At 40.9% G+C, this 19,446-nt stretch overlaps 1 protein-coding gene across 1 annotated transcript in view; it reads right to left on the bottom strand.

The window, feature by feature from the left end:
* The window catches only part of LOC138738411 (capZ-interacting protein-like), a 62,556-nt gene that overhangs the window by 5,398 nt on the left and 37,712 nt on the right, over positions 1–19,446 (bottom strand). Inside the window, exons 2-7 of the mRNA XM_069888537.1 lie at positions 9,250–9,860; positions 8,249–8,350; positions 7,663–7,764; positions 6,737–6,814; positions 5,850–6,050; positions 1,671–2,432 (exon numbers count right to left, since the gene is read on the bottom strand). Coding sequence (XP_069744638.1) covers positions 1,692–2,432; positions 5,850–6,050; positions 6,737–6,814; positions 7,663–7,764; positions 8,249–8,350; positions 9,250–9,261 — 1,236 coding nt within the window. The 5' untranslated portion in view covers positions 9,262–9,860 and the 3' untranslated portion in view covers positions 1,671–1,691. The remainder of the gene's footprint in view (positions 1–1,670; positions 2,433–5,849; positions 6,051–6,736; positions 6,815–7,662; positions 7,765–8,248; positions 8,351–9,249; positions 9,861–19,446) is intronic.

Genomic DNA, 19,446 nt, shown 5'->3' with positions numbered 1-19,446 from the left:
GATGTTGTCGCTGAGGAGGACTTTGCCGTCTGAGCTGCGCAGCGGGCTTTGGACTTGGGATGAGGGGCCGTACACAGCCTTTAGAGCCTCGTAAAAACCCCTGAAGTCGCCAATGTCCGTGCTGAGATGGGTTCGCTTGGCGAGGCTAGTCCACCACTCATTTTGGATCACCCAGAGTTTGCGCTGAAGATGGCTGCATGCGCGACGGAAGGCTTGTTTCTTCTCTGGCCAGGACGGCTTTGTAAGGTGAGCCTGGTGGGCAGCTCGCTTCTTTGCCAGCAGAGACAAAGTGAGAGGAAACTTCCAGGCAAACCTCAAAGCAAAGCTCGAGGATGCAATCCGCCTCACTGACTCGTCCCCTGAAACCCTCTGGGATCAGCTGAAGACTACCATACTGCAATCCACTGAAGAGGATTTGTATTATTATCCAAGGGAAAATACAAAAAGCAGGAAAACTTTGCAGCAATGGGTTTCACACTCACTAGTGCCACTTAGAATCAGGCCTTGTAATCTTACTGAGCTTGGCTCCATGGCAACTGTCCCGTTAAAGCTTGCTGTTCAGCATGGCCCTGCCTGTGACATGGAGTAGAAAAGAACTGTGGGTGTGCAGAGCACTTTAAAGAGACAAAAAAGGTGACAGAATACAACTTCAGAAAAGCTGTCCTGCTCAGACGTCTGTTTATATCCCACCAAAACAATGAAGAAGCAAGTTGCCGTGATGGAAAGAACAAGAGGAACATGTTAGGTATGAAGGGGATTAACTACTTTCCCTGATTCTCTCACACTTTCTGTGGATAGATAAACCTTCAATTCATGGTTGGCCAACCCCCCACCCAACCCAGCTCCATCTGCCCATCATCCCTCCCTAAGCTGTGTTCACATCACTTCCTTAACTACCAGATTCCAGTGCCTGTCGGATTCTAGCCTCTTGTATCTGTACTTATCATCTCCCAGCCCATTTCCCCCCACCCCTCAACAATTCTCCCCCTATCTGTCTCTATCTGCTCCTTCCCCTGCACTTTTATCTTTCTCAACCACATGCTGTCACCCCTGCAATCCACTTGCCCATCATCTCTCTCCTCATCACTCACCTAACACCTACCAGCCCTCGCCTCACCTCTTTATACTGGCTTTCTCCCCTCTGCACTCTTAATCTTGATGCAGATTGACATCCCTCTGGCCCCATCCATAGATGTCGAGTTCCTCCAGCAGTTTGTGTCTTGTTCTATCTACTGGAACAATATCCCTCATTTGATCCTGATCTCTGGTTCTCCTTGTGTGGAATTGCACGTCCTGTATCCATGGAGAGGGGGTGAATTTAATAGCCTACCCCTTTGCTTTTTGATGTGCAAGTATTAAAATAAAAAATTCCTCAAAATGCTGGGAATCCAAATATTAAGAGAAAATCAAACATATACTAAAAAAAATGAAATCCAAAGTAAAAAAAAATTATGTTTTTAATGCAAGTTGAAGAACTGTAAGAAAACTTTCTAAGTTCAGCTGTCCTGCACAAGACAGATATTAGAGTTTTGATGAATTGAGTTTGCTGCTTCCCTTTTGGAATCCTCCTGCCAGCCCAATACAAAGATTTCTGGAAAAGATTATGAGCGAGTTAATCAATGCAAATATTGGAATGCACATGACCTGGTTCTCAAAACGTTTTCACCTACCTCTGCATTGACAACTTGCTGCTAGTTGTCTATTGTCTTCATTTCCTCAGTTTTTGATTCTTGATTGGGCATCTCAGAAACAACGGCTTCACTTCCCACTGCGTCACAAACAATACCAGAGGTTTCTTTGTCTGTAGATCCCAGCATTATATTTGAAGAATCACCACTGTCTTTGACTTTCTCACATTGGTTCAGAATAGTACACACTTCAGACTCTTCATTTTGAGAAGACAAGGGGGCACGGGCCATGGAGCGAAGTGAAGAGTTGGCCTCCTCCCCAGCTGAGATGCAAGGCGAAGAGTGGGCCTCCTCCTCAGCTGAGTTGCAAGGCGAAGAGTGGGCCTCCTCGCCAGCTGAGATGCAAGGCGAAGAGTGGGCCTCTTCCCCAGCTGAGATGCAAGGCAAAGAGTGGGCCTTCTCCCCAGCTGAGATCAGAGGTGAAGAGTGGGCCTCCTCCCCAACTGAGGAGTGAGATGAAGAGTGGATATCTTTCCCGGCCGAGGTGTGAGGCGAAGAGTGGGCCCCCTCTCCGGCTGAGGAGCATGGTGAAGAGTGGACCACCCCATTATTGTTTTGAACTGGATCAATAAAAACTTCATCATGCCCTTCCTCTTCTGCTCCACTCTGTTTGGGCTCCACTTGTTTGGCAGAGTTGTCAAGAGGCTCCGTTTCTGCAGAGCCTGTGCTCCCCACATCATCAGAGGCAGATCTTCTAAATCGCCTGCTGGGTGGTCGCCGCTTCAGTGATGGACGAGCTCGATTCTAAATGAGGTCAAACCAAAATGTTAGGACTGGTGCACATTCATTTTCTATTTAAAATCATAGAACGTTACAGCACAGAAAAATAGGCCATTTGACCCTTCCAGATTGTGCCAACGAATAACATTAGCTAGTCCCACTGACCTACTCTCATTCCATAACCCTCTACTCCATTCCTATCCATGTATTTATCCATATTTTAAAACTCAAGATTTAATCTGCATTCACTACATCAGATGACAGCTCATTTCACACTCCTACCACTCTCTGAGTGAAAAACGTTCCCCTTATACCTCTCCCCTTTCAGCCTAAAGCAATGACCTCTCATATTTATCTCCCCCAATCTAAGTGGAAACATCCTACTCACATCTACTCAGTCTATACCCCTCATAATCTATAAACCTCTATCAAGTCTCCCCTCATTCTTCTTTGTTCCAAGGAGTATAGTCCTAACCTGTTTAATCTTTCCTGGTAACGCAACTCCTGAAGACCCGGCAACACCTTAGTAAATCTTCTCTGCACTCTTTCAATTTTATCGATATCCTTCCTGCTGCTGGGCAACCAGAACTGCACACAATATTCTCAGTGTGGCCTCATCAATGACTTGAATAACTTCAACATAACATCCCAACTCCTAAACTCAATACTTTGATTTGGTTTTCAAGGAGTTTCAGGTCATTTAAACTTTAAATTAATGTGTATTAATATGTTAATTAGAAGACATTTTAATATATAACATATATTTTGGCATATAGGTTAACCTTCAGATAAGTCGGGTCCCCATTTTCAGCCTCATTTTTATTGTTTTAATCATATATCAGTGTATAAGTCAACCTCCCCCCCCCCCCCCCCCCAAACTGTGTTGACAGCTGTTTGGTGTTGCTGGAAGGTGCTTGTTATCATGGAGCCTCCAGCAAAATGACGAAAGTATGAAGTGAGTTTTAAGTTAAAAGTCATAGAAGTGGCCAAGAAATCCAGCAACTGTTCTGCTACGAGGACATTTGAGATGGAGGAGAGTGGAGAAAGAATGAAGATGTTTTAAGAAAAATACTGAAGAAACAATGTTCGATGAGAAGAGAATCACTCGTTGGTCAGAGTTGGAAAATCATGTTGCAGAATGGGGACTCAAACAGAGGCAAGATTGCTACATAGTCACAAGAAATAAAATTAGAGCATATGCACTGAAGTGGACAAAGTTGCGATTTGGTGACGATTTGGAAGCTACAGTCGGCTGGTGCAACCGTTTCATGAACAGGAAAATCTGATATTACAACAAAAGGCAAAAATTGCTCAGAAACTACCACAAGATCTTGATGACAAAGTTGTAAGCTTTCACCAGTTTATAATACGTAACCAGCAGAAACACCAGTTTGCATTGTGTCTTTGTGATCAAAGCACGGGATAAAGTGAAAGTTGAGACTGTAATAAAATCGCTTAAAAAGTGCAGTATCTCTTGTGCGACGGATGGTACGAAGGATGATTTATTGTGAGATAATGGATGACTAAGCAGAAACTGATCCTTCAGATACAGATCGGAACCTGTATGATGACTGTTTAAACAGTGAGACTCAGATGTTCTTGTCGAGTTCTTTACCTTAGTGATGGTGGATTTTAAATATATTTTTCCAATAAAAATTTGTTGTCGGTTGGGTTCTCTTTTGGTGTTTCTGGACACCTAATACACCGAGTCTACGTCAAGCGTTTTTTTAGGTTGAATTTAGGGTCTAATTTTTGTATCTGTTTTTTGAAGGTTTCAACTTACACACTAAAATATATGGTATTTATTTGGTTTTTAATATTAAGCATTTCATTTATCAACTTTAAGACCATTTTTACAATATAATAATTTAAATTAACGTGATTTTTAGTATTTTGTTACTTCTGAATAGGGGCAGTCCATGGATTACACAAGGGTATCATCCCTGAGATCTGCAAGTCAATTTTTCCACGTTAGAAATGCCTGTTTGCTATAGTCACACATATCATAATCATTTATGTCAATCAATAACCACCCTAATACCATCCACAATTAGACTAATGCAATTTATTCTCTGCCCAGTCATTAATGAATCCCATAGAATGTCAATAAAGGGTCCCAACCTGAAATGTTGGTTGACCATCTCTACTCATGGATTCAGCCTGACCCACACTGACTTCTTCACCATCTCATTTAATTTCACTTGAATTTGGAGATGTAGCACTTCCAGCCCATGCAATCCAAATACGCCCATGTGACCAATTAACCTTCTAACCCCGTACATTTGGAAAGCGGGAGGAAACCGGAGTACACAGAAGAAACCCACGCAGCCACAGGCAAAGCGTACAAACTCCTTCCAGGGGTTAAATTGGATTTGCAGCTGGTGGCTGGTGCTGTAACATTGTGCTAACCACTCCACTAACCACGGTGCCTTCATAGTTTGCCCTAAAAATATTTTATTATTGTTACTAACTTGACAAATGCTTTCAAAATACTATTGGAGAATTTGCATATAGTTGAATTTCCATAGGTCAGGTCATTTCACAGCCTGGGAGCCCTTGTACAGTGGTTATGACACTGTCTATTTGAGGCTAGCTAAACTTGGAGTGCAGCCCAGCCAAGTGTCAAAGCATTTCTGGGCTAGGGTTGGCAGCTTTTGACAGGAACAGCCATGCACTGCTCAGAGCCATGTTGATCAAGAGCCAGCTTCAAGTAAGATCTGGCAGTGGAATGCAGGCAGGCAATTACTTGGTTACCCTGTGGGTTGACAAGAACGCTCCTCTGAGTGCATGGATGAGCATCCCTTCCTTATTTCTTCATCCCAGCCCTCCCCTGGACAATCATCCCATTAGTGGTCCCATCCCTTACTAGTCATCAATCACATCCTTTCCCTACTCACCCTGCTAATCCCAGGTTTAATCAAGACCACCTTAATCAGTTCAAGGCAGTACCAGAGGGAACATGATCCCAAGTTCATCTGACTGCCCAGAACTTTTCTTAAGATGTTGATGGTACTGGAAGGTAACAGTCAGGACTTAATATTTTTGTTTCAGTGGTCCTGCACATTCTCAGCTCCACAGTTGACAGCTTTAGCTATGAAAACACTAGATGGTCCTTGGACTGACCAATAGTAATTACAGAATGTACCACAGGTAATTAAATGGATTCCAGACACCAGGTAAAAAGGTCAATTTTAAAAAACATTCATCAGCACCAATGCACTGGATGGTAGCAAACAGCCATTGATGCTAGGTAAATGTCAACTTTAAACGGAGATGGAATTTTGTAAATCTAAAGTAATAAGGGATAGGAGCAAAGCACTGAGGAGCCAGTGAACAGCACAGATTGTTTGAGGGGGGTTAAACTGCCTGTTTCCATTCTTGTACATTTTTTTTTAAATATCAGAGTTAAATTCACAATTTAAAGTGAAGCTCTGAATTTACCTTGTGCAAACTCTGTAAAGGTTCTGATTCTCTTGGTTGGTCAACGGTAATCAGAGAGCCATTGGATTCGCTGGATAGTGAGCATGTTCCTAGGCTTTCCGGAGTGGAGGCTGGACTAGCAAATGGTGAGAAGGAAGATTTTAATGGGCTCCTTGGGCCAACTCCAGGCATGAGAGCAGTCGGGGAGAGGAGCAGGGAGGCCTACAAATTGAAAGAGAAAAGACGTGAAATTCAAATATTCTTTTTGTGCTTGACCATCATCAACACCTATACATGAGTCTCAAACTCTCTCTGCTCTTCTCCAAAAGCTAGCTAGCTCCTCACCAGTGAGAAATGGGCAAAAGCCATGTTCAACTTGCACTGGATAACCTGATGGTTGGTAAAGTTTATGCTTTCTTTCTCAAGTTTTAATTTTTTAAAAAAAGAAAATTGTTGGCCGAAATCAAGTCTGCTGGTTAGATGTCGAATAACAATTCACAATGGTAATTCTGAATTCTTGAAAAGTGCAACCTCAAGTTTAAATGTTCATATTATAATTAAACATTTAGCAAATAGCTGAATCAAATGGTACTGTATAAACGTTTAAGGCTGCAAACAAAGTAAATAACTTCAATGTTGTTTTTAAATGTTCTTCATACTGTTTTAGACAAAGAACAAATAATTTTCAGAAGTCTTTTCCAGGTGGATATTTTGATCCATTTGGATGGCTCCTCCAATAACACACTTCTAACATCCAGAATGCAACCCCACTGCTCTCCATTGATGCTAACAAACGCATTACAAGTCAGCTCAAGTCTTTTAGGCTGCTTGAGGTTTTAGTGTAACGGTTACGCATCCATCACCCTGCAAACAATGTGCAACAGTCGCAAATATTCCCAGAAACAAACCTGGAGCTTTTCAATGTGTGGAGAGGAAATTTTCAGTTTCAACTTTGGATGACGTGAAGCTTCATTAACTGGTGGCTTCTGTGTAAATTAAAGTAGAAGAAACACTTAATATTTTAACAATTTCAATTCCATTTGGAGTATTTTGGAAAATAAAACAGATCATGCCTAAATGCAGTAGAACCTTGAAAACATTTGGGGAAGAGTAAGTAAGTGGCCAGTCACCTTCATACCAAAGAAATGCCTCACAACGACATTTTCAGAACAAGACAGTCAAACCAGCTACCTGCATTATTCAAAAGCATTGCCATCAATGGGGTAACCACTGACCAGAAACTCCACTAGATCAACCACATAAATATTGTGGTGGCACGATGAGGTTAGGACACAAGTCAACTCCTGACACCCTAAAAGGACAGGTCAGGAATGTGATGGAATATGTTCTACTTGACTAGGTAAGTGTACGTCTGGATAAAAATATTCATTCAGGACAAAACTCCTTGCATTATCAGATTTTGATCAGCTTCCCATGCACACCTCCTCCGCAAATGCACTGTTTATATAGCATGCACCATCTGTATGAAGCACCAGTTATATGCCCAGACTATTCTGGAACTTCCTAATCTATTCTCCTTCTTGGTTTACAAGTCAACCACAGATCTTGCATAGTCTTCTCCAGACTGCACACCATAGTGACTGAAAATATACCACTACGTTTAAAATTAGAGTACCCTCATCAGAATGGTTTGATTCAATATTCCCAAAACTATCTTCTCCAGGACAGTCAGAATAGGCAAATAATGATTGGAGTTGCCAGCATTATCTCAGAAAATGTGTTAGCATTCACAAATGCAAAAGCTTCAGGAGGGCAAAATTCATTTTGATATACATTTTATGATCATTTCATTATCAAAACATGAATGTTTTACCTCATCTCCATTATTATCTGTTGCAATTTTCATATTATTGTTAATGCCACCCAATGGAAGAGAGCATGGAGGCTTTCTACGGATTGGTCCCTTTGGAACTTTCTGTGCAGAGAACAAACAGGCTTATTTTTAAAATGTTTATTTCAATGTTTAAAACATTTCACAGGAAATACTTCCAGGTGCAGCATAATGACTGAGAAACTGAACTAGAAATTATTATTACAAAATATGAACTGAGTAAAAGATATTTAACAATTTTTATGGAAATAACTATAAATAACTATTAAAATGTGTCATTTAAAAATCTAAATACTTAATTTTTAATAATCTCAGAAAAACAGATGTATACATCACCCAAGGGGAGGTAGAAGACAGGCCACCCATTGACAGGTCTCTGGGATACAGAGCATCAGACAGATATTACCTGGATAGAATAGGTGTGATCATGTGACCCAGATAGGTCAGGTCCATCAATCATTTGTAAAGTAAACTTGAACAGTTTAAGCTTTTAATACCAGCATAATTTATTAACGCCACCTTTAGCTATTGGCAATTTCAATTCTTGTAAAATGATTTGAATACATGCCTCATCCTTTTCCGAGGTGTCATTAATTTTGTGCTTGAATAATGAAGCTAACGCAGCAACTGATGTGGGCTTTTCTTCCATGGTTTGGATTGGTAAGGTCTCCTAAAATGGAAAAAAAAAGCAGAAATATTAAACAGCTGCTGGGATTATTAGTATGATCACAGGCACCCAAAACCTGCAGTACTTCTGTTACTGTGTTCTTCATGCAAGGTGAAACAGGAATTTCAACTTGCCAGACTTCTCAAACAACACGACAAAACAACAATTCAGGCAAATTAAGTCGATCAAGAAATGCTGGAAACACAGGACGGGAAGCGTCTATGGAACAAGGAAGAGTTAATGTTTCAGATCAAAGACACTGACTGTTGCGAGTTCTCAAGAGGGATTCTCAACCTGCAACGTCATTTCTTGCTCTTTCTACAAATGCTGACTGACCTGCAGAGCATTTTCAACATGTTTTTCTTCATTTTAGGTTTCCAGAAACTACCGTTTTTGTTTTGGATTTTCAGTTAAATTCAATCCATTCTAAATTCATATCACTTGAATCTCAAGAAAGCATGACTTGGGATCTCCCATAAAATTAGCAGTACAAAACCCTCGTACCCCAATTGTATGATTCACATTTAAACTGAAGTTCAGGTGAAAGGTCTTGATCAGAATATTATCTTTCCATATAATCATGTTTTAAAAATTATTCCCCTTTTCTCTATTATATTTAAAAAGTGATCGTGGCCATTTTCAGACCACTGACAAATGCAGGGCAAGTAGCTGGGTTGTTTTATTGCCAAATTATTTGCAAAAACTTAATTGTATTTCTTTAAATTGTAATTAAAAACAGAAAATAACAGTCATAAATACCCTACCTCAACCCATCAGATCAATGATTCAGAAACAGTAGTGCCAGTAGTGACAATTAAATGCATTTCACTCATTTGTTCACTCTTATATTTTTGAACACATCTTTTATTTTCTCATTTTTCAACCCTTGGTGGATGACTTACCAGTATTATCATATGGCAAAGTTATTGGTCCAGATTATCCAGTCAGCAGTAAGGGAGAGCACTTGCCGTGGACCTTGATGAAGCTACTCCCTGAAGACTGGAGGAGTCTGTTACAAACACTATCCATTTTCAGGCTTTGAATGTTGCATTCCATTGGGAAATTGGCCAGTTCAGCAATAATGTCATCAAGCAGCCTCTTTCCATTGCTTTACTGATAACGGGAAGGATTCTCTGAATCGATGAGATGAGCTAGGATGGCTGAATCTCTTTTTGAAGGAGAGCATTGGCTAGATTCAGTTACCCAACTGTGGTGGAGCAAACTTGGCTGAGAAATGTGAAAATTGTACCCACTACAAAAAGGCATTGGGCAAACTCCGACTCTGAGCCACACTTGTGCAGCAGGCTTGTAACCTACTCCTGCACCACGGCATGGGTCCAAATTCAGTTGAAGCAGATAAGGCAAGTCTCTTGTCTGGAGGAGTTCTGACCTGTAGGGTCAACCTTGATCTACAAAATGTGGGTCCTGCTGCAAAATTTCACACCTTATATCACTTGTAGAGATACAAGAAATAAAGATACAGTAAAATCCCTGTTATCCAGAATTCAAGCAACTGGCAAAAAAAACCACAAAAAAATAAATAGGTTAAAAAATACGGAAGTTTAACATTTGCACCCCTAGCAGTTAGTTTGCAAATCATACAACGCACAATATCAAGAAACCCACAAATACACTTATCCGGCATCTATCGATCCCCATAGGTCCCGGATCCCAGGGGTTTTACTGCATTTACATTTCACGACAAGAATAAAGATGTGACATGACACAGGTATTGCGCAGAGGTGAAGGTACAGTTGACTCCCACCAAGGATGGGAGGATTCATCATTTCCCCATCAGCAGTCTCCTTCACATTATAACAAAAAAAAATAAAACATTTCTTTACAGTCACAGGTATGCTGATCATCAACCAAAAACTCCACAATGACTTTCCAAACCTCCCAATCATTCATTTTACTTCGCACCAAAACTCTCTGCTGGAGGAACTCAATGGAATCAAGCAGCAGTGGAAAAAAAGGAAAATTCTTTATGGTTAACACTTTGGGTCGGAGCTCTTCAACCCATCAGGTCTTGACAAAGGGTTCCGGCCTGAAACTTTTCCTCCCATTGATACTTCTCAAACCACTGATTTCCTTCAGCAGATCTTTTCTGCTCCAGATTCCACAATCTCTCACATGTCCTCATTACTATTTCTGTACTTATCTATTTGCAATGTTTTCTTTGGAAGCCAACCAATCTAGTGACACTCCCACTTCATGCCTACTGTTCATAGCTTCTGAGTATATTCTTCCTTCCATGTGTGGAGTGTATAAATAAAAAAAGATACACACAGCTGTCAAAGTATTGTGAGAGCTTGAGGTTCACATGACTTATGGATAAAAGGAACTCCTGACTGAAAATATTTTAGCAATGGGGTGGTAGCGTCAGCAATATCTTGAAATAAACACTGTTAAACTCGGTTTGCACAGAGCCATCTGCATGGTTTCTCAATAATTTTGGAAGTTCAAACAGAAAGCAGTGATGGGGAGCCCAGCTTCTCTAAAGGCACTTTATCAGGAATGCCATCATCAACTTTGACAAAACTGCAGACTTATTCTCAGAACTTGGTTAGAACGCTTTGCCCTAGTTTTAAAAAAACACTTCAATAGATTAAGATTTTTGGCTTCTCAAACTTTGACTTCTTTATTCCTCTTAAGACTGACAACTAACATTGTTTGACACTTGTCGGTTTGACAAAAATAGGAAAAACAAAACATTTACAAGACAAGGAATTGGATACAGACAATGCTACAAAGTGTTGAATTACCTGCCCAATGGATGTCCTGACTTCTTTCAACTGAAGACGAGATGACATCTTAATAAATGTATCCTTCCTGGGATTAACTTTATTATTAATTTGCATCCATCTTTGATGCTAAGTATGCGAGATAGGTGACTATAAAAACCAGTCCTTTGTTTGATCTGACACAAACATTTCTAACATCTCCAATGACTTCTATCAATGATCAGTCAAACCATGGAGAAAGTTCCACACCCAGAATAATCATGCATTTCCGCAGCAGAGAATGATGAGGATCGGGAGTCAGGAAGAGAGATCTTATTTACACTGGGATTGTATAATGAGCCCGAGGCTGGATGTCAACCAGAGAAGTAGGAGAAGATATGGAAAAAGGGCGAGGGTAGAATTCCCTTTGAGGTAGAGTTCCATAGTCCTGGATTTCCATTGCATCTGCAATCATTGCACAGAATATGCATGCACCACAGATGTGAATAGATTTATTTCTATGTATACCAAGATACAGTGGAAAGGTTTGGTTTTGCATGCTGTTACACTCTCCCAGCAGCAATTGGGAGTCACATATAAATGAATGGGTTTATTAACAAACTAACAATAATAAAATTAACACCCAAAACACCAGTCTTAATGGTGACTCTATAGAAACAACTGAAAAAAACCCCAAGACCATCACAAGTCCAAGCTGAAATGCCCCCCCCCCCACACCCCCAAATATAAAGAAATAAATCACCAAAAATCCCCAAAACAAAACCCCCAAGTCAGTCAGGTCATGTCAGTCAGTCTAGAAGGAACAGCTGAAGGATCTGGTCTCCAGGCTTGGGATTATTTGTTTCCTTGCCCACTGGTCTTTTAGTTTGAGGCTGTATCCAGATGACCGTGGTCCCTATAGACTTTCATCCCTGTCAGGGGAACATGAGACTGGCTTGAGCTTTGATGTGGCAATAAGCACCTTTATTTCTTCACCTCAGAATTTCAGTGATGTCCTAGTCACCACATGAGGTTCACTTCTCCAATGCCCTCTTTAGGGTTGACGAGTGACCTTCTGTCACACATCTTCTCCTTTTGACACCCTAACTTGAGTGATCCCATGACTCCTGTCACATGAAATCCTCCTCTTGAAATGGGACAGGAGAGGCACTGGTCAGTCCCACACACATTCTGGGTATCAGAGTTCCCAAAATTATTGTCATTAAAACAGTGCTGGCACCCGTGGACAAAGTAGCTCAGTCTTCCTTTTCCCACTGAAACTACTAGGTGAGCCCACTGATGTATAGCTCCAGATGGCAGTGCTGGCACCCGTGAACAAAGCACCTCAGCATGTGGCTTGCTGAAGCGCCGGGTGAGCACACACAGTCCGACCGACTGTCTGGATCATTGATCTCTCTTCCAGGAAAGGTGGGACCTGTACAAGCAGGACAGTTTGCATCTTATCTGGGGGAACAAATATCTTTGCAGGAAGCTTTGCTAGTGGTGCTCTGGGGAGTTAAAACTAGATTTGCAGGGGATGGGAACTAGAGTGCCAGAGCACATAGGGAAGTGGAAGAGGAAAAAGATGATGTTAAAACTGTGTAAAGAAAGAAATCGAAGGGTTGTTTGTGGTGGAAATAACATTCTCAGGTGCATTTGTTTCAATTCAAGGAATATTATAGGAAAGGTGGACGAGCTTAGAGCGTGGAATGGCACATGGAATTATGACATCGTGGCCATTAGTGAAACTTAGTTGCAGGAGGGCCAGGAGTGGCAGCTCAATGCTCCACGATTCTGTTGTTTCAAACGTGATAAAGGGGGAGGATTGACATTGTTTGTCAGGGAAAATATTACAGCTGTGCTCAGACAGGACAGACTGGAGGGCTCGTCTACTGAGGCTCTATGGGTGGAGCTGAAGAATGAGAAAGGTACAACCATATTAATGGTGTTGTATTGTAGGCCACCCAATAGTCAGTGAGAATTAGAGGAGCCAATCAGCAGAGAACACTAACAGAAGGAAACAAGGTTGTGATCCTGAGTGATTTTAACTTTTCACATTTTGACTGGGACACCCATACTGTAAAAGAGCTGGATGGCTTGGAGTTTGCATATGTGTTTAAAAAAAGTTTGTAAATTGATATATAGAGGTACCAACTAGAAAAAGTGCAATACTGGATCTCCTATTGGAGAATGAGGCAAGACAGGTGACAGAGTATGTGTAGGGGAACACTTTGTATCCAGTGATCATTTCCAGCAAGGATGTGCTTGGTAGGAGGAATACCTTCAATGGCGAAATTTTGAGAATACAGAGTTTGTATGTTCCTGAGGGGATTAAAGGCAGAGTTAACAGGCCATAAGTAACCTTGGTTTTTGACAGATAATGTGAATCTGTTAAAGAAGAGAGGTGTGCAGCAGGTATAGGGAACATGGAGCAAATGTACTGAGGAGTATAAAAAATGCAGGGAAAAAAAATGAAGAGGGAAATAAGGAAGGCTAAAAGAAGGCATGAGGTTGCTTTGGCAGACAAGGTGAAGGAAAATCCCAAGGGCTTCTACAGATATATTAAGAGTAAAAGGATACTAATGGACAAAATTGGTCATCTTGAAGATCATAGTGTTCATAGAGACAGAAGAGATAGGGGAGATCTTAAAAGAGTTTTTTGCATCTCTATTTACTCAGGAAAATGGCACATAGTGTAGGGAAGTGTGGCAAATAAGTATTGAGGTCATGAAAGTTATAGAGATTAAAGAGGAAAAGGTATGAACTAACAAAACCTTGCTAGTACTAACACAGGAACAGCAATTCAACAGACAATGTGAATTCAAAATAATAGTTTTATTAAACTACTAATAACTTAAAATTTCTTACTTATCTGTAATACTTAATTCCTACTATGTGCAAATGTAAATTGTGTGTGTTTGTGTGTGTTAAAGTCCAAACCATCATACTTTAAGTAATTTTAAAGTCCAGTTTCAAACATCTTGTTGAATTTGAGTATATTTTTAAAATCACAGTTCAGAAGTAATTATGAGGCACTTTTAAACATTATATCTTCAGATCTCTTTAAACTCACAAGTCACTTGATGAGCTGTCTTTCAAAGAAGTATTTCTTATTAGGAGTTTTTTCACAAGTTTCCCCCATCTTGTTAGGGTTGTGGAACTGTGATCTTCTTGATGATTTCTTATTCAAACAAGAGTGACCATCTTCTGGACACATATGAGGCTGCCTCTCTTTTTTTAAAAGAGAAGTCAGAAGTGGTCTTACTTATTTAAAAGCCAATTATGTAGTGTATCGCCTATGATAAGAATGATACAATGCAAAACAGCACCTCCCTCTCTTTCCAGAGATTACGATTTCAATCCTGTCTTTTCACAGGAAGGTCAATTTTCTTCAGTGTTGTCCAAACTGTCTTCCTCCCTTCATTTTATGGTTCTCTGACACCATGTGACATGACATCACCGCAGTTTTAGTTTCATTTCTTCAAAACCACTCCATATCCATAACAACCTCAACTCTGTTCCAAGAGGCTTAAGTAGTTTATGATGCCTGAGTTTTGAAACAGCTGCCAGCATAATGCTGATTGCACACAAAATGCTTTTAATGGTACTAAAGTTTCAATTAAAGACATTTCTTCAGCTTGATGGCTTCATTTTCCAGATGCTATGACTCCAAATGAACTCTTTCTCTTGCAATGATGTTAATGCAAATATACTATGACCTGTCTGACCTTGTATCCAGCCCACAATTTTCTCATTAGAAATATTTTTAACTCTATAACTTACTTTACTAAGAAATATATGTTTTATAACTAAAGATGTTAACTTTAAAGATTAACACAAATCTGTTTCAAGGTGCTTGCTGACTTAAAGCAAATTAAGAGTGGCTAAATCCATAGGGCCAGGCAAGATATTCCCTCGGACCTTGAAGGAGGCTAGTGTAGAAGTTGCTGGAGCTCTGGCAAATAAACTTAGCTACAGGGGAGGTGCCAGAAAATGGGAGGGTATCTTATGTTGTTCCAATGTTTAACAAAGGCTCCAAAAATAACTCATGAAATTATGGACCAGTGAGCCTATCAGCCATAGGCAAGTTATTGGAAGGTGTTCTGAATCGTCAGGGACAGGAAAGGTTTACTAAGATGTTGTTGGGCCTTTAGGTACTGAGTTACAGGAACAGTTAAACAAGTTAGGACTTTATTTCCCGAAGCGTAGAAGAACGAGGGGAGATTTGATTGAGGTATACAAATCATGATGGGTAGAGATGGACTAAATGCAAGTTGGCTTTTTCCACTGAGATAGGGTGAGTTGCAAACCAGAAAGGGGAAAAACGTAGGTGGAACATTATAGGGAATATCTTCACATGGAGAGTGGTGAATGTGGGCTCAATTTTAACATTTTTGGATGGGAGAGGTATGGAGGGGTTGGACTGGGTGCAGGTCAGTAGGACTCAGCAGAATGATAGTTTGACATAGACTAGATGGGCCAAAGGGCCTGTTTCTTTGCTGTAATGTTTTATATTTCTTCAAAAAAAATAAACACCAGATAAAATTGAATTATTTTGCATTTGGAAGATTTTATACCATTTATATTTGCACAAAATGGATGTGCTATCAGCATTGTGAAGGGAAAGGAAACATTGCATGGTCCACTGAACACATGTTTGTTGTGACTAACTGATACATTAGATAAATGTGCGCCACTGTCTTTGTGGAACAGCACAAGAAGTAATGCACAGTTCAAATGTGGGATAGACGTGGAATGGAATGGAATTTTTTTGTAACCCGGTTTGCATTTTTTATACATTTTAACTGGAAATATATTAAGTAGTTAAGTGGGCAGGAACAGACTAATAAAGTAGGTAGATATACAAAACAAATTTTCAGGCAGAAAAATGATTTAATGTGTTTATTAGAAGAATGAGGGATGAAAATGTAACCTCTGGGAGGATCTGGAAGCAGGCCTCTGGGAAGATCTGGAAGCAGGCCTCTGGGAAGATCTGGAAGCAGGCCTCTGGGAAGATCTGGAAGCAGGCCTCTGGGAAGATCTGGAAGCAGGCCTCTGGGAAGATCTGGAAGCAGGCCTCTGGGAAGATCTGGAAGCAGGCCTCTGGGAAGATCTGGAAGCAGGCCTCTGGGAAGATCTGGAAGCAGGCCTCTGGGAAGATCTGGAAGCAGGCCTCTGGGAAGATCTGGAAGCAGGCCTCTGGGAAGATCTGGAAGCAGGCCTCTGGGAAGATCTGGAAGCAGGCCTCTGGGAAGATCTGGAAGCAGGCCTCTGGGAAGATCTGGAAGCAGGCCTCTGGGAAGATCTGGAAGCAGGCCTCTGGGAAGATCTGGAAGCAGGCCTCTGGGAGGATCTGGAAGCAGGCCTCTGGGAAGATCTGGAAGCAGGCCTCTGGGAAGATCTGGAAGCAGGCCTCTGGGAAGATCTGGAAGCAGGCCTCTGGGAAGATCTGGAAGCAGGCCTCTGGGAAGATCTGGAAGCAGGCCTCTGGGAAGATCTGGAAGCAGGCCTCTGGGAAGATCTGGAAGCAGGCCTCTGGGAAGATCTGGAAGCAGGCCTCTGAGAAGATCTGGAAGCAGGCCTCTGGGAGGATCTGGAAGCAGGCCTCTGGGAAGATCTGGAAGCAGGCCTCTGGGAAGCACTATTAACATTCAGGGCAACTATGAAGATAAACATACCAAAGGATCCAAGAATATTTTTACTTGGAGATATTTATGAAAAGGATATAAAATTGAAATTGGACAAATACAAGAAACAAAATTTAAGAATTGCAATAGCAACTGTAAAGAAATGTCTAGTGATATGGAAAGATGATGGAGAAGTGTTGTTAAGGAGATGATATAATGAGATGCAAAATTGTATACCTTTGGAAAAAATTACATATAGTTTAAGGAATCGAGTTGAAAATTTTTATAGTATTTAGAAACCATATATGGATTTCATGGATAATTTTCCGTCCGCCTCTTCCATCTTATCCACTCCTCTTAATCAGTAATTTTTAATAACAATTAAGGATTGTCTATGCTAATATTATTGTATATAAAATGATAGATGTTTATTTCTTTTCTTTCCTTTTCTTACCTCTGGGTGGGGGGGGGAGAAATGGGGAGAAAAATATAAAAGTTTCCTTTTTGTATCATTAGCTATGGATATTTGATTTATGTTTTATTCATTTTCTTCCTGTAATGATGCAAACAATTAAATAATTTTTTTTTTAAACCATTCAGGGCAACTTCACACATGCTCAAACAGCTCCATCAATGACCTTCCCTCTGTTCACAAGGTCAGAAATGGTGAATTTTATTGCACAATGTCTCAATCACAACTCCTCAGCATGCAGCAAGGCCTAGGCAACACTCAGACCCATCAAGCAAAAGAAACATTTGCAATACAAGCACAGGCAACAAAAAAAAACTATCTCCAATAAAAGAGAGTCCAACTACATACACTTGGCACGTAATGTTATTATCCATCATTGAGGATTTCACCATAATATCCTAGCAAATAACTCACCTCCTGAGGCCAGAAAGCCTGTCCACAGGGCACAAGTCAGCAGTAATGATAAATGCAGCATCCCCTTCTCTCCCTGAAACTCTGTACCATCCAGAACAAACCTGCCTCTTCATTGGCAACCAACTCACCAACCCAGTTCCTTCTATTACCAGCTCGGCTCCTTTGACAGCACTTACCACACCTGCAACTCCTACTACCAAGAAGAACAAGGTTGTGGCACACAGGCACACCACCACTTGGAGTAAAACCTAGAAAGGAGAGGGAGTAATAAACGAATCCCTGTAGCAGAAGTATTTAAAACCAGAGGGGCCCCAAAAATTATTTTACTTTCACTCAGTTGGTGGGAATCTGCAGCACATCCTACATGGTCAAAGTTTTGAAGGCTGTGGGGAAAGGGCCTGTTGTGCTATTGTAGCTCTGTTTGCCACTTACCACGACGCTGACTCCAAAGCTTCCCCTCGGCCTACCTGAACTGTGGGGCGCAATTAGCTTTCTTCACCCCTCTAAGGTCTGTGCCCTAGGTCTAATTGGCCTAATGGTAGCGCCTGTCCCTGTGTATAGACTTATATAATACCAATAGTCTAATTTTGTGGACCAATTTTTAGGCTAAAATTTAAGGGGTCGACTATTACACACATATTATTTTTGACTGTGGCAAGTGTGGCCGTCATTCAAGGCGTATGGGCGAGGGGCCAGGGCATGAAGCAAGAGTTTGTGGTCAGGGTGTCGGGAACTCTGATGGGGAGGCAGCCTGGGCAAAATATAAGGGGAGGGTCGTTTTGCATGGTATCAACGATTACATACGTATAAATGGTATTCCCAGAACTCTCTCTCTCAATGGAAAGAGTGTGATTGAAATGGTTCACAACGAAGGCTCGTTACCATCTTTTCAAAAACAATAACTGCTGGCCAGAACATGAAAAAAATTTTTTAAAAAGCAAATTCAAAACAAGTCTTGCAGACATGACATCATAGCACGTGCCAGTGATCTCCATACACATCGGATGCGTGAACTCAGATTTACTTCCAGGAAATGAGCTCAGTGCAAAGTGGTCAACACATTTCCGAGAAGCAAAGCGTCCCATATTGCACACAAAAATATTGTGCTGAGGGATGGAATGTCTTAGTCTTCTTGCATTGTAAACAGAGGTTTAAAGGTACAAAGGAATAAGATACTGAGTCTTATTAATCACAATTCAAGTGTTGAACCCAGTTCTGAAAACCACATGCAAAGACTGATGTCAATAATAAGCAGAGATTGTTGTTTCAAACTGTAAGGGATTGAAGTAAAGAAAAACTGTTCCCAATGGAAAAAGGTCAGCAAATAATCAAACCATACATAAACCATGAGTGTCAAAACATTTCAAGTTTCCACTGGTGCATGGAAAATGTGCAATGTACAAAATTGCTGGAGAAACTCAGCAGGTCATGCAGCGTCCAAAGGCAGTAAATGCAAACTAGTATTTCAGGCCCGGGCCCTTCATCAGGTACAGGCAAGCCCCTGAATAGAAAGGGTGAGGGGAAGATGAGGAGCAGAGGGAGGAAGGGTCATCAGGAGATGCACAGACTCATAGGGAGGAGGTCATAGGTGGATCCAGGTGGGAGGGTAGAACAGTTCTGATTTTGTATACAGTGTAATGTTGACACAGAGCTATGAATGTCCTGTGTGAATATCTGTATTAATTCCATAATTTTGTAAAATGATTAAAGGTTATAAATTTATAAACAATCTTTTTATCAATGCTAAAATATTAGCAATGTTCTACTTTTGTTGAGTAAGATAAAGAAGGGAACGAGGTTTTGTTTCTCATGATCAGAGGCATTAAGTTTGCACCTCCCAAGCTCTCCTAGCCCAGGGCCTCC

The sequence above is a fragment of the Narcine bancroftii genome, chromosome 7, assembly GCF_036971445.1.
Source record: "Narcine bancroftii isolate sNarBan1 chromosome 7, sNarBan1.hap1, whole genome shotgun sequence".
Taxonomy (NCBI): Eukaryota; Metazoa; Chordata; class Chondrichthyes; order Torpediniformes; family Narcinidae; genus Narcine; species Narcine bancroftii.
The sequence above is the reverse complement of the archived record's forward strand: the minus strand, read 5'-3'. Positions and strand labels throughout refer to the sequence as shown.